This window comes from Cololabis saira, chromosome 22 (genome assembly GCF_033807715.1).
Source record: "Cololabis saira isolate AMF1-May2022 chromosome 22, fColSai1.1, whole genome shotgun sequence".
Lineage (NCBI taxonomy): Eukaryota > Metazoa > Chordata > Actinopteri > Beloniformes > Belonidae > Cololabis > Cololabis saira.
In genome coordinates, this window is record NC_084608.1 from 23564698 (window position 1) to 23580452 (window position 15755).

Here is a 15755-nt window from a genome sequence, read left to right on the forward strand (position 1 = left end):
CATGTTTAATCTGCTTCTGTAAGTATGTACTTAAAAAAGCAAATAAAAATGACTATAAGTGATCTTTTTACTCCCAGATTTCTTGTGCTTTTCTCTCTCATGAAGAGAACTGTGAAACTGCAGCCCTGCAGAAACCGGCCTCGGCATGCGAGCACATGTTACCGTCAGAAACCGGAGACATAATAATAGATCGTTTGCATTAGAAGTGAGGGCTGAGTGGAAATATGCTGACGGGCCAGATTGCAGGCTCCGTGACTGAATATGCGAGCGCAGTGTCATGACTTGTCCCCTGTGAAATATGTGAAAAAAGAAGAAGAAAGAGAGCAGGATAATAAAATCTGTCAAGACGATTCTCCTCTCGTCTTCCTTCATTCAAACGCTGCAGTGAGGTTTTGCTCCTCCATCGTGAGAAAACAAAAGGCCTTCCCACGTGCATGTGTTGTTGAAGGAGGAGAAGCCTCTCTGTCACCGCGCTCCTTAAGCCCTCGTCACATCTTCACAGCGGCCTGAATCCACGTCGCGTTGCTTTGACCTAGAAAAACAAATGTGTGAAGTGAAGGCACGAGCAAGAAAAAAGTGTCTCTCGTGGCAGACGGGGAACCAAATAAACAGAAAAAAGGTCTCTCGTGAAATGTAAAGTAAGAGAGAAAAACAGCTACTGCTGCTGTTGTGATTTAGTAGAGATATAAAAACCATTACAGCATGTAAAGTCCTCCGCGGCGTCTCCCCTGCCCTTTCACTGAGCCACGGCGGTGGACCGCCGCCTCCTCCCAGCCTGATACGCTCTGCGGACTATCCCACGGTCACGCTCCCCGTGGACTTCTGTGTCCCGGCTTGTGCTTGGTGATAACAGCGTAATGGTTTCAGAAGGCTTCACCCGAGCAGATCCAGATCTCACATGTTGCAGGAGTCAGTGGTGGGCGCTAGTCTGAGGCCGGGAGCGCAGGAGCATTCACGGGTCTCTGCAACAACAGCAACAAGGCCTTCATTTTCCCTGCACCTTTAAATGTAGATGTTCTCCCACTGCGTGCAGAGTCGTAAATGACACGGCCAACTATGAGCGGGTTCTGGGAGGATGTGCCAAGCATTGTTCTCTGCCTTCCTGTTACATACCACACATGAACCTCTGGAGGCTGCAGTCAGGCTCTGCGCAGCTCTGACAGATTCTGTTGAGCTTTCTCTCCGACTGTCTGCTTTTTAAGCCACTTTTTTCCCCTCATTACCCGGCTGTGTGCTGTACTTGTCGTGTATATCTGTCATGTTTTGCTGCCTTCGTTGTTGGCATTTGTTCCACCACTCTGGTTCAGACCTAAACATCTTGAGAACTTTTGTAATGTGTGCCCTTATGTTTGTGTTCCCGATCCTCAGAGGTTCTGTACGATGTGAAATGTTTTCAGTGTTTGATAGACATGAGGTTGCACATTTACATGCAGCTCAGTATAAAAAAGGGATGTCATTTTTTGTTTTTTCAGTAAGTCAATTTGAAAGTGATCTGCTCCAGCCAGAGCAGAAAGCTCCTCTCTCCTCGGCTACTTCCTCCAGCGCTTCCAGGAGGAAATCAAGGGATTCCCAGACCAGCCATGAAATATAATCTCCTCAGCGTGTCCCAGGTCCGTCTCACAGCCGTCTCCCAGCTGGAGAGCCTGAAGCACGTCCCCACGGGGATGTTCGGGATGCATACTAACCACCTCAATTGGCTCCTCTCCGGCGTTGAGGAGCAGCGGCTCGAGTCCAAGTGGCTCCTCGAGGACTGAACTTCTCACCTTCATCGAAGGAAGAGTCCAGCCACTCTCCGCAGGCGGCTTATCAGCAGCTTCTCTCGAGACCAGAACGGTTTGCACTAGCTGTCCATCCCCTGCTCCATCCTTCCCTCGCTCATTACACTCCTGCACTTGAGGCGGCACCCTCACTCCTGACTCTGAGAGACCCCCCCTTTCCCCCTTTTTCCGACTGAGAACCACGGCCTCTAATTTGGAGGTGCCGATGCTCATTCCTTCCGCTTCACACTCGGCAAGCGAGTCGCTCCGGTGAGAGCTAACGATACCTGCTCAATGGCTCGATACCTGCAATTGAGTTCAATTCCTAATTCGTATTATGCCAGTTCATTCAAAAAAAGATAAACCCAGCCCAGCCTCGGATGAATAATTCACTTTAGTGTCTGCTCTCTTGGCTCAGGATGGAGTATTGCACCAGAGAGGAACAACTCCACGGCTGTGGACATCACACACGTCAGCCTCTGCTGACGGATACCGTGTAGGACTCGGGCTTTGAAGTACTTTCACTCACTTTGTTTGGGTGATCGAACTCTCAATTGAAGTCCACTTAGCAGATCCCAGGGGGAGTAATGACGGGTTGCCACCAGACGCCCCTCAGCTCTCCGTCAGAGACTTCCCCCTCACTGCTGGCCCGGAGCTGCGCTCAGCTCTGCTGCATTGAGAGGGCCAACCTGAAGGCGGACCCCCCGCTGACCTGCATGTTCTAATCAGCTCCCCAAGAACCATCTAAATACTTCACTGACTGCAGATTCTGAAGTATTTCATCGATCATTTTTTCCATCAGGTCACAGGAATCCTTTAATAATTAAATGGAAAAAGAGAAGGTGATGATGGAAGTTGAGAATACGTGTAAACATAAAGACCATGTGCAGGTAGAACTTGTTGTCTCTGCTTGAGACATTGTCCTTAACATCCCAGTTTCATTTTATGTTTACTTTTGAATGTAAAATAAATATTTAAGTTTAAAGTGGTCAAACTGGTTAGTCCTGAAGTGCTTTTTTTCACTCTTTCAAACCATACCTGAGCACGTAATCAACATTTGAACCATGAGACATGAGCAGGACTTGCGTCACTTCAACACTCGATTGAAAGAGTCCTCTTACGGAGCAATATCACCATGCAGGCAGCCATGTTTACCCAAGCTGCTACTAGCAATTCTGCAGCCACCTTAGCTATTTTCTCTTATATTTTGAATATAAGAGAGAGAGTTTTCACCGAGCGGATGGCCAAGCTCATCCCATCCCAGAAAACAAACAAAACCATCAGCCTGGATAGAAGAAGCTCCTCTGAAGGGAAAAGGCTGCAATGCCACTTCCAAGCACTTGACTGTGTCGTCATTAGCTGTTGGTTGCATCATTGCTGTTTAGGAGGAAAAATCTGGACTTTTGTTCAAGATTTCCAAAACTTTGGAGATGAAAATAGTGAAACACATTGACAAGCATCTGTGGATATCAGTGAAGACGATCGCTGACACTACGTTTCACAGAAGACTGTTGTTTGAGCTTTTTAGCGCAGTAGCTTTCACAGTTATCCTGCAAGGTGAATTTTCCCCGTGAATATCGGAAACATGAGTATGAGTTTTGACCTTTTGATCTAATGATACACATGGATGCTGCTTTTGTTCGGTGACGAAAGGGAGAGACGTTCAACCCAAAATACACTTACCACAGTAAAACATGGTGGTGGGAGAATGATGCTGCGGAGCTGGTTTTATACTTTCAAACCACTTTGAAAACCCTGCAATTTGAACGAGTTGGAACAATTTCCCATGGAAGAATGGGTAAGCCAAACATGCATCCTGGGAGGAGAGAGGAAGGTGGTGGAAGACCACAGACATATGGGTGCTCACATGGACAAGTGACTTAACCAGAGATGCAACACTGAAGCTTTCAGGAGTAATTGAGCAAGATGTTCATCTTGACAAGACTTGGGGTAAATGTTTGCACCAAGGTGTTGCATAAAAGTGGATTGCATGTCTGCGGTCCTATCTGCAGCATCAGAGCCAGCGGTTTAAAGAAAGTGAACTGGTTGGTGTGTCTGGTTCTGTTCTGGTGGTGCAATGAAGAATGTTGCATCAGTTGCTAGGCATAATGGTCAGAGCTGCACATTGTTTACACAATATACTGCTGTCTTTATTGATCTTGTCAGGTCTCATTACAGACTGATACAGGACGCTGCATCATCGCTGTCTGATCTTAAAGAAACAGGAACTAAACTGCGAAAACTCTGTGAAATTCTTTACTGGTCTACAACACCTTTTTACGGCCAAGCTCCTCCCCGCCTTCAAGAATTTGTCAAGAAAATACCAAATAGGCTGATAAGAGCAGACTCTGGAGGTGTCTGGTTTTACTGTTGGAGTACCACTTGTTAATTATACAGCTGCCCCTACATACTGTAAATATATTCTATGTACGCTAAATGGGCACAATAGTCCATGCATGATACAGTTTAGTTCAGTGCAATACATGCACCTACATGTGCAATGGTGTGTCATGGGGAGTGTGCAATACAACCTATGGGTCTTGTGCAATATAATCCTTTGGCTGTGTGTAATATAATGTTGCTCCTTGGTTGTTTTCTTTGTTCATTGTTTCTAATGGTTTTATTTGATTGACAACAATGTGGAAATTGGAGTGGAGATGGAAATTAGCCACCTGGCTATATCTTAAATACTTACATGTAAATGCTCATTAATATCCAATTTTTTTAAAATAAGTAAATCATGCATTCATTCAAATAATTTCTGTCTGCACCAAGACTGTTTAAAGAGCACTGGACGAACCCTTCTGTGACGCCACACGTAGGTTTCACAAACAAGCCTGCCAGTTGTTTGAAACACTTCTTTCTGACCTTACTTACTGAATTTAGCGTATCTTAGCTCATGCTAAAGTAGCCCCATCCACACAATCCTCATTCCAGTTCTGACAATCCTCGTTTTATTTCAGGAGTGACAGTTGAACTTAGGATGGATGGATTTGATTAAAATGAATGTAAGGGAACATTTATTAGCATCATAAGCTGTCATAATAAGCTAAGCTAAAATGGACGTATTGATCATCTTTACCCAGAGACCATTCCAGCCAGTCATTAAGCTGGTCCATTGTTTCAGTGTAAAATGATAATATGATAGCTAACATGGCTTTTTGTACTGTTAATCATACTGTTTGGTCCCTGTAAGAGCTCCCAGGTCAAGTTCACTGGATCTGCCATGTAGCTTAAGTGATGACGGCTAACCATGGTTGTTTGAAAAACTGCACTTCTGCATTAGCTTCAAAAGGAAAACTTTAGTCAACACTTAAGACTTCCAGCAACATAATAATGAATTTGAATGGCTGTGTCATTTCCATTAATAAAGTATTATTGATTAAAAGTAATAAGACTGAATTATTTCCCACAAATGTAGCCAGTTTTACAACATCATCATATAATCCTGTCAGCCTGTAGCTGCTAATGGTAAGAAGGCAGATGTTTCACAATAAAAGCCCTGTCACAAAATTAAGGGTTTCTTTCCACTGAAATGCCGCAGAGCTTTTAATTTGAAGGACTTCCAGGAAGTGTTTAGTTGTATGCATGAATTTTAACAGGGGTCAAACTAAACTTTTTTGTATCCAAAATGTGATGTGAAAAATAGTAAAGTAGAAAACGCTGCTGTAATACCAGTAATATCAGAATAATCATCCTGCATTTGTAGAGCATCACAGGAATGCGAATAGTTAAATAACTCATAAGGGATTTGATGACTACGAAAGGGCCTCATCTTTCAGAGCGAGTCCCATTGACCTTCAGCAAGTTCAGCATCTTCAATTACAGTTGTGATCCTGGGGAACCAAACATCCAAAAACATCCGTCATCCTGGATAAATTATTCATAACGGAGCTGCCGGGGAGACAGCAGGACTGATGCATTTGTTTTGCCTGTCCTATCACTTCCCTCCGTGTGTCTCCTCACATTTCTGAGAGCGACTTATATACGGTGCACAACAGAGACAACAGGGTGACAACTGCTCTTCTGCTGCTCCCAGTCAAAGACAGCTTTCAACAGTGTAACCCCGCACTGATCTGGCAGAATCAACACAAGTTTGTTTATTTCAGCTGCAGCTCCTGAATTAGGACTTCTTGTAAATCCATAACTCATTTAAGAGAAGGAAGAGAATGTTTTCTCCCGGCTTTACCATTCTTTAGCAAAGCTGCCACCGAGTAAAAATTAGATATAAAATGGGCAACGTGCTCCAGGAGGCTGTGCTGTAGGTTTCTTGACTCATCGTGGCATTTCTGCTGTAAGAGGAAAGCAGAAGCAGGTTTTGTCGTATTGCAACACACATGAGGCAGGGAGTTATGCAAGGTGTGGTCACGGTGAGCATCGAGTCCGAACAAGAATGTTTCTGTCACGTTAAAACAAACAGAGGCAGCAAAGTTCTGCATTAACATGCTTTTACCCACCATACAGGTACCCGGATTTGAGGTCACACGCCAGAAAAACGCCTTTATCTCTAATTTGAACATCATGTCTTACTGCAAAGTATGAATTTCTGTAACTGCCAGTTTCACAGGGAGCTGGATGATTCAGAAAATCATATTTTTACCTTCCCTGAGGACTTATGTGACTTATGCATGGGAATGAGTGTTAAATCTACTTCTCTCCCGGAGGGGAAACATTGTCTACTTTGCTCCTGAGAGCAGAATCGGAGATTTAACTCTGCTTTTTTGTACGTTTTCAAGAGCGCAGCGACTGTCGAGCCAGACTTTAATGCACAAACAGATCTAAATCTGTATATCCGTGGTATTAACTCGTACTCAGTTCACGGGGATGTTGTCAAGACTTGATCCAACTTCCAGCGGGAACACTGAGAAACAGCCACATAATCCACAGCGACTCAACAGGGCACCTCGCAAACTATTCCCCAGCAGAAAGAAAATTGAAGCTCAATAGCTGCAAAACTGACAGGAAATATAAAAACCAACATCCTCATGTTTAAAACTGGAGAAGACCTTTTAATTTCTTAATAAAAAGAAAGAAAATAGCGTTTTCACCTCCTGAAACCTGTGCTGATAAATGCTCGGGAATGTATTCAGTATTAAGCCTTCATGCCAGCTGTATGGAGCAGGGTGTGTCTTCCTGTGGCAAACCCACAAGAATAAAAAAAAAAAATTTCCACTTGCTCAACCTTAGGTGTTCTTACTTTAAATAAAAGGGGACATGTGCTGTTGCAGATGTGCTTTTGTGAAGGCAGACTGCTGGATTTTTTTTCTCTTCTGATTGTCGAGAAGAAGGCTGCGGAGGGCGGTACTTGTACTTTTCCTACTTTGTTTGTGCCAGCTTTTTAAGTTGCCTCATCTGTTCGGTGAGTCAATTTCAGGTTTTGCCTCTTTAGAGAAGCCACACCAGAACTCGGAGGCCATCTGAGAGAAGCACCACTCCACAAGGTAGGTAAAGCATTTGCTCTGACACTCTGATAGCAGAAAAACTGCAAACGATGTGTGTGATGTGAAGGAATGACTTAGTGTGTCAGGTATGTTCTGCAGTAACTCCCTCTGCAGACTGACACGCTTGTGGCGGAAATCAGTTTAACTTTGGGTGGATTTAAACCAAACTTAATATGTTAACGACCACTTTCCTGTTTTTCAAATTTAACGAGACTCTAACTGATATAAGATCCTCGTTTTCCTTGTGGAGGTCATTTACAAGCTACGGATGGAACAGGGAGTGCCGTTCAAAGCTACAATGAGAATTAGACAAATCTGTTCTCTCTCTTACTTCTTACTGAGAAACAATGACGGATCTCAACAAAACATGCAGCATCATATCATGTGGGAATGATTTAGATCAGTGCAGGACTGCCAAATTCCTGTGGAGGAAACGTTACGCAACACGTGCTGCAGTAATAGTGGGGTCTAATCACTCAGCTTTGGAGTAATGCTGTTGTAACGCTTTAACAGACATATTTGCTTTACATATATTTGAACTTCATGTCTTATTAATGACTAATGAATTGTTTATGAGTCACTGCTTCAATTTCACAGGTTTGATTTAACTTACACCCACTGCACCCCATAAAAGACATAATGGCAGACCCGTGGCAAAAGGCGTACGACTTTGCTGTTGCAGTGGCCAGAAAAGCAGGAGAGGTACGGCTTGATTATCTACTTCTTCTTAGGCGTTAGACATGCAATTTTAATACGAATGATATACTTTGTGATGTTCAAAATATTAAGTTAGTCAAAGTCACCTTTTACTTAATGATGTTTCATTTGGTCAGGAAATTCGGAAAGCTGGCGAGAGTGAAATAAAGATTATGACGAAGAGCTCGACTGTGGACCTGGTCACCAAGACTGATGAAAGGGTGGAGAAGATCATCATTGGCTCTCTGAAACAGGAATTCGGAGAGGGCACACACTGGTGAGGCGCGCAGGCAGGCGCACACGCTTTCACTATGACCTGTCAGGACTTGATGGTCCTCAGTGATCCATCGCCTTTTCTCTCCTGCAGCTTCATTGGGGAGGAGTCGGTTGCAAAGGGAGAGGCGTGCATCCTGACAGATAAGCCCACTTGGATCATTGACCCAGTGGACGGTACCACAAACTTTGTACACGGGTAAGACAGTTCGACTGAAGCACTAGTTTGTATACTGTGGGGGGTTCTTTTTAATGAGTAGTTTATGAGTTAGTTGTAAATAGTAGTTATAGTTCTCCTGCACTTTTGGCTCAAATAGTCTTTGAGTTTTAAAGCATTTACCTCACAACTATTTCTATGTTCCCAGAGTCAAATATGCCCCAGATTTATTTTGGTATAGGCTATCATGGGAACAGGATGAATTGTCCAATTCTCCCAGGGATCATTGTTCCGACACTTAATAATCTCCAGATTTATATGTACTTGCAAACAATTAGAAAACAGAAAAAAACACTTTTGCATCTCTTGAATCAATTTGGGATGAATTCCTATGGGAACTCGTTAAATTATGGTCCCAGCTAAATAAAGTTTATGACCATTCTGCTTTTTGTGTTTTTAAAGCTGTTTTAAGTCCTGCTGAAACTCGTGTGAAGTTTCACCCATGCACAGTTGTAGGTGTGTTAAATGAATACTGCGGTGGAACAGGTCAACTTTCTTTTAGTTTGCTAGGAATCACGTGGGAGAGATCCTGCCATGATCACCAATCTTCATCACCCCTGTTAAGATAGCTTCAAAATTATGTAAAAATAAATAAAATATGTATTGTTTCACCACAAAGTCACACCATAACTTTAAATTATAGTACAATTTTTCCTTAGCAGAGCGACATAGATAATATTAAAGCTACATTTATGAATATCATTAGCTTTGTTAGGATAAGGGTCATTTCAAATGCTGAAATGTCTAATCCAGCTTCATTTTAGCATCATGTAAAAATGAATACTTTACAATTTTGAGATGCATATAATGTTCTTAATGTGTGCAGTAAAGTTGGTTTGAAGACAGTTAGCTTAGCTCTGCTAAGCTAACTAAATAGAAAACATAGAACGCTGAGCTGGCATCCAGCACTGCCTGTCACAACACCAGTAACAAGACTTTTACTTATTTCAGTTGTTTGACTTTGTAGGGAAACAGTTAAAGCTACAAGCGTTGACATATCAAAAAATATTTTCCCTCCTTTGGCAACAATAAGTTGGTGTTAGCAACATTAACGTCATTAGAACCAAACAAGTCCTTTTGATAAAAAAACAAATTGTTTTTTCTTGTGTTGAACACGGGAATGTTATGACTTTCATCAGGCAGGTGGAAATAAGGAAAAAAGTTAAAAAGGTCTTTTACTGAAATGACTTTGGTTGATTTTTAAAATAAAACACCATAACTTGACCTTGACTAGCATGTCAATGGGATGTTCAGGTATAGGTTACTTCCTGGGTAACCAACGCAGAGGGTTTCAGGAGAGATATCAGCCGTTTGAGGAAAGGTTACATCTAGACTTGAAAAGCACATTTTTGCCAGGATGAGATGAGAACTGTCAGATTATTGCATTCTCATGTGATCTCGAAACTTTTGGGTAAACTTGTAATCTTACCCAGGCAAACAGGCAGCGTTCAGAAATGCTCTGCTTCTGAAATACTCTGATGGGGCAACCAGCCCACATCACTTCTGCATCTGATGGGACCTGGGGACAACAGCGGCATAAAGCTGCCAATGAGCCAATTAGATATCTGAGTATTTGTATGTCCTTGTAAAAAGATTATTCTAAAGTACATGTGACTGTTTACTTCCAGATTCCCATTTGTGGCTGTGTCGATTGCCTTTGCGGTCAATAAACAGGTATGGGAATTTATGCATGAAAAAGAAATTACATTTCATGAAAAGGAGTTTCTCCAAACGTACTGCTGCATGCGACACCTTAATATATGACATCTGTTTATAGTTGGAGTTCGGTGTGGTGTACAGCTGCCTGGAAGATAAAATGTATAAGGCCAGGAGGGGAAAGGGAGCTTTCTGCAATGACGAACAAATTCAGGTGTCTGATGTGAAAGGTACACTATTTACCCTATCCTGCACTTATCTGTAGTCGGCACGAGTCAACAGCTTTTATTCTGCATTCTGAATGAAAACCAGTAACAGTGCACCCTTTGGCATGCTGTCTTTGTAGATATCAACAAGTCTATTATCATTTCGGAGCATGGAACTGATAGGAGCCCAGAAAAAGTGCAAAAGATTTTCTCCACCATGCAAAAGATTCTCTGCATCCCAGTCCATGGGTAAGTTGGTGCGCTCGCATTATTATCTCCACAGCGTGATGGATTTCAAAGCCAAAATGCAGTGTGATACTACCCCTGCTGCCTTACTCAGTTTATGGATTAAAATCTATAAATTTAGCAAAACAGCACATACAGTTTACGACGCGGTACGCCTGAAATCACACCGAGCCACGTTTTACTTTGGTCTGACAAAGTGATTAAGTTATCAGTTAATTAATTACCAGTTACCTCCCTTGACTGACACTGGCTTTTTTGGTTGGATTTATGAACACTAAGTGTTCTTCTTTTTCTAATTTGCATTTATGTGATTGCAGTGATGCGATTCTGCAATACTTGCATCACTTTAGTGCACAGAAATACAAAGAGCTGTAACAAGTGGCAGTTAGCTGTTGAAATAGCCAGTGATGAAACTCAACCAAAATCAGTTGCTCAAATATTTGAGGGTGATTTAACATTTTCTCTCTATATAGACCTCGAATTCAAGACATTTTACAGGCGAATGCTGATTTAATTCAGTTCAATTCACATTCTTTGTATAATGCCGGTTCAAAACAGAAGTCTACTTAATGACTTTACAACTGAAATAAGTTTGGTTTAGTTTAATTATTTTTCAATCTTGTCCACTTAATTAACATCCACTTAATTAAAATCCACCAGCTAATGCAGTGATGTACTTTTAAACTAATCCCCATAGCTTTGCTTACAGTAAATTTCTTGTCTTTCCCCAATTTATCTCACAAAGGCAGTTATGTGATATAAAGTTTCAAAATCAAACTAATTTGTGTTGAGATCGTCCAGGAAGGAGGGAACATTCCAGTTCTTCGACTGACCACTGGGTTCAGACAGTGATTTGCTGAAATAACATTTGAATTGGGAGCTGTTGTGTCAAATATTTGCCCTCAGCCCTTCTCCAGCCCGGGTTACTGGTAGCAGAAAGCTGTTTCCGGTGTCGCTTTTGAAGCGACACTTCGATTTTTAGTCAGATCGATACATCCTATGAATGTAACATAGTATTTATTTAAGTCAGCCAGGCTGAAAGACTGACATCAGGTGGGCGTGTCCCAGCCGTCCCCAGAAAACAATACGAGGAACAAGAGGTTTCACATCCCAATCTATCAAAATATCTTAAATACAGAAGCCATGTAGTTCCTCAGCTGCATGTTGATTCCTAGAAGGATGCCATTGTTTTTCTACATAATAAATGCTAAATTTAATAAATAAAACAAATTAAAAAAGTAGCTTAAAACTAACAAGGTGAACAAAACAAAAGCTTTAATCTTAATCAACAGCACAAAGTTGCAGTTAATTAAAATCGTAACCTTTGACGTAAGGTTACTTCAGAATTTTTACAATTTTGTGAGTTTAAAATGTAGGTCATGTATTTAATTTAGAAATTAATGAAATCTATGGATTTCAGTTTTAATATGATAATAAACTAGCACAGCTACTTCACAAGTCATAAGTTGAAAATAGTCAAAATAAAGTTTTAAAGAACAAAAATAGGCAAAAAAAAGACCATTTCCTTGCATACAATAATTGAAGGTCATAATGGGGAAAAAAAAGGGGGAAAGTAATCACTGCTTTTGTTGTGGATCAGCCTGAAATACATTTTCTTAGCTTTTCTTCCTCTTCAATGATTGCTGATTGTCCTTTGTGTTATTTTTACCTCCGTCCGGTCTGCCAGGCTGCGTGGGTCGGGAACAGCCGCCACTAACATGTGTCTGGTGGCCACCGGGGCGGTGGAGGCCTTCTTTGAGATCGGGATCCACTGCTGGGACATCGCTGCCGGAGCAGTCATCGTCCAGGAAGCAGGAGGCCTGCTGCTAGATGTGAATGGTGTGTTTGTGCTGATTGACAAGTTTATACAATTCTCTGGGTTTGTTTCTGAGGACAGTGAGTGGAAGCGCAACCCTCTTAATAACGCCTCTGTTTGACGATTCAGGCGGACCCTTCGATTTGATGTCCCGAAGGATGGTGTCGGCAAACAACGAGATTATTGCTAAACGGATCATCAAGGAAATTGAAATATTCCCATCGGCGAGGGACGATGCGCCGCCGCCAAAGAAATGAGAAGACTCTCTACGCTGAATGACAACCACATAGCTGCAAACCATGAACATAAAAAAGCCTTTTTTTAAAAGAAAAATGCCATCCAATTAATGTTACTATGCTGTAATCACCCTTTTATTATCTAAATCATAATGTCCCATGTGTTTCATTGGGTGTTCATTTTGCTCATTAATTATAATGTCGTCATCAGTTGAACGATGTAATAAATTTGATTGCCCCTCGTGATCCGTCTGTGATTGAAGAGGGAGGCACTTGTTAATTTGCACTTAACAGTTTTGGGTTTCAATATAATTTTCATACTTGCTCATTTTTTTCCCCAGCCCTTATCATGTTTCCCTTTGTGTAATATGTGTTTTATTCAGCTTCACATCTACACCTGGTTGATGATTAGGTTTCCACCCCACCTTCACAGCAGAGACATGATAGCAGCCCAGCATGAAGCTGATGCTATTTGGGCTCCTGTTCCTGATGCTAATGTGTAATTATGAGACAGAAATTAAATTCTGCTTCCCATCAATGGTGACTAGGATCCATTGATATATGGCAGCGATGCAGTCACTGAGAAGAAAAGTATGTTAACGCTTTACAATTAACAGGTTTTAATGCAATAACTCGACATAAAATGCAATGTGATCTTCTATCTCAGTCCCAGTAAGAGGAAAAGTGTGCCGAGGCTTTTGAAACACAAACAGTTATTATTTCACATGTTTTTATTAAATGCAACTTAAACGTTCAAAGTCTCTAAACCACAAGTGTGGTTTAGAGGTCATTTTAATGGAAAAACCTCAAACATTTGAAGTCAGTTCACAAGGAGCACGAGCAGATGTGAACCATGCGTGGCATCAGAAACACTTTGAGGTGACTTTGTTTCCCGTTCCGGCCACATTCAGGTCAAGCGTTCTTGGCTGTATACCCTCAAAGTGTTTAGTCACCCATCTGTCCACAGTTGGACAAACAATTAGAGATGGTTCTATCCTTCCTGGCACACGGCCGAGGTAACGCCAAAGACACAATGCAGAATCCTCAGTAAGATAAAGTTAAATCCATGAAGAACATCTAAAGGCTTGAAAAACATCACCGGAACTGATAAACACCTCTGTTCGTGCGTCTGCCACGCACGAGTCGGCGATCAGGCAGGATGTCCATGAGCAGGACACCACAGAGAAAACGCACACACACAAACCCTTGCTGGACCTCAAGATTAGCAAAAAGCACCTGAGCGATCCACAATGGAAAAAAGCTGCATAGCCTGATGAAACAAATGTTAGATTGTTCAGGAAGAAGACTCACCACCGCGTACGATGGACCACAGACCCCAGGCATCAATCACACCAGACATCCTGTAAATGTTTAAGCTCAAGTCAATATCATGATTAACTGCTTGTTGCTCATGATTGAGTTAAAATGTTCAATTAGTTTATTTTTTGCCCTGACAGATCAATGACAAGGTAAATATGTTCATCAGAAATGAAAGAGTTCATATCCTTGTAATTGTAAAAAAAAAAAAAAGTGCAGAGAAAAATACTATTTATGATAATTTAAAAAGCAGTTAAATCCAAGGAGTTTGCATACTTCTTCTTGCCGCTGTAAATAATTCCCACTTAAAATCACCTGGGAGAGGTAGGGCAGCATCTTTCCCGTGCCCAGACTTCATCATGCTCAGACTTCACCATGCTTCACCACTAGAGGTCAATGATGCATCAGCAGTCGGACGTGAAGCAGCTCCTCCTGCACTTGTAGCAGTTCTCATAATTATTTTAAACTGCCCTGTAGCTTTGGTGTGTTGCAGTACTTTCTTATTGTCTTAACGAACGCACTCTCTATCCCCTCTGATGAGAACAACACCTAATCCAACAATACCCAAAGATATGAGGTCATCTCTAATATCTTCTCCGCCATACTTTTTCTGATCTGTAAATGAGCAGCCGGCTTAGGCCGCAAATGGCAAAAGGTGTAAGTGCAAGCCGAACGCGTGAAGCAGATGCAGTGGCGAACGGAGCGACGAGACAAACAACTGGAGCAACAGCAGCAACAACAATAACAGCAGGAGGCTGGTTGAGGGGGTGACGGGCTTATGATCATGTTTACACCGCTGCCTTTGAAACATAAATAACCGCTAGATTCCCTGTGTAATTATGCCCCTACACATCTGCCACTGGTGTGGTGCCCGAGGAGACGTCTGAGGACTTGCTGGATATTTAAAAAAAAAAAAAAGAAGAAAGATTTATGTAGCAAAACGTTATTTTCTCTGACATTTTAGCATCTATGAGGCCCCTTTTTGTTGCTTTTGGACGGAGCAGATAATAGTTGCAAATATAGTATAACTTAACATTTGCTCGAATTTGCCCCGAGTACCGGATGGTTGGAATTTGCCTTGTAGGACAATAAAGTAAATGCCACAGAGGTCAGAGAGCCACAGAAGTTCATAAAAAGTCAATTTAGCATATTTACTCAAGAATGAATTTATATATTATACCTGATGTAAATCTGACCCATTTAATTTTCTGAGGCCATAATAAGACGTAATAAAACAGTCGTAACTCAACTCTAGACTGTGTTCATTAATATCACGTAATTATAGTAATAAAAATAATACTCAATAAACTGTTGATGATATTTTAGCTTGAATTGGATGCTAACACTTATGTCACTGACATGCAGCACATTAGGAATAATGTATCTGTCGTTGCTGTAAGCAGTTAAAAAGACATTATTGGGCTTTATAGTAACTTATCAATGTCTATAAACTCTGAAACTGGAGTGCAGGCATAATGCATAATGAGCTCCTGTAAAAACAGCGTATTAGTCAATAATCGTATCTTTAGTGCGACAAGATAAAAGAACCATGATAGTGGTTTTATAAACGTGTCAGATGCATATTGTGAGATTATCCCTTAAAGACAAACATACATTTTACATGTTTAATTAGAAGATTAAAAGAAGTTAAAAGAAGTCACAAGATTTTTAAACATAATGGAGCACATGCAGAGCCGGATTAACGCAAAGGCAAACTAGGCATGTGCCTAGGGCCCGATTGACAGGAGAGGGGCCCAGACAGAGGGACAAAAAAAAAAAAAAAAAAAAAAATTTTGTCTGCACACATATTAATGGTTGATACCATGCCGGTAAAAACCTAAGGCATATATATATATGTGCATTATTACTATATTTAGTATACATACATATATAT

General features: G+C 41.4%; 1 protein-coding gene and 1 long non-coding RNA gene across 2 annotated transcripts; one reads left to right on the top strand and one right to left on the bottom strand.

The window, feature by feature from the left end:
* Positions 1-29: 29 nt before the first annotated feature.
* LOC133422979 (uncharacterized) lies at positions 30-1806 on the bottom strand. Its single transcript, XR_009770791.1, has 3 exons — positions 1686-1806; positions 700-962; positions 30-532 (listed from the first exon to the last, which is right to left on the bottom strand). It is a non-coding gene; the product is annotated as an uncharacterized LOC133422979 (long non-coding RNA).
* A 5219-nt stretch (positions 1807-7025) lies between these two features.
* On the top strand, positions 7026-12790 carry LOC133423304 (inositol monophosphatase 1-like). The gene is made up of 9 exons (XM_061713489.1): positions 7026-7198; positions 7796-7900; positions 8032-8171; positions 8262-8366; positions 10013-10058; positions 10162-10270; positions 10387-10495; positions 12180-12331; positions 12438-12790. The coding sequence occupies exons 2-9, from the start codon at positions 7838-7840 to the stop codon at positions 12563-12565; spliced, it is 852 nt and encodes a 283-aa protein (XP_061569473.1). The 5' UTR covers positions 7026-7198; positions 7796-7837; the 3' UTR covers positions 12566-12790.
* Positions 12791-15755: the final 2965 nt, after the last annotated feature.

Excerpts from the sequence above, each read along its gene's own strand:
- LOC133423304 (XM_061713489.1), top strand. The coding sequence starts at position 7,838 with ATGGCAGACCCGTGGCAAAAGGCGTACGACTTTGCTGTTGCAGTGGCC. Across the intron at positions 7,901-8,031 it reads TGGCCAGAAAAGCAGGAGAG|GAAATTCGGAAAGCTGGCGA; the intron begins GTACGGCTTGAT and ends TCATTTGGTCAG. Across the intron at positions 12,332-12,437 it reads CCTGCTGCTAGATGTGAATG|GCGGACCCTTCGATTTGATG; the intron begins GTGTGTTTGTGC and ends TTGACGATTCAG.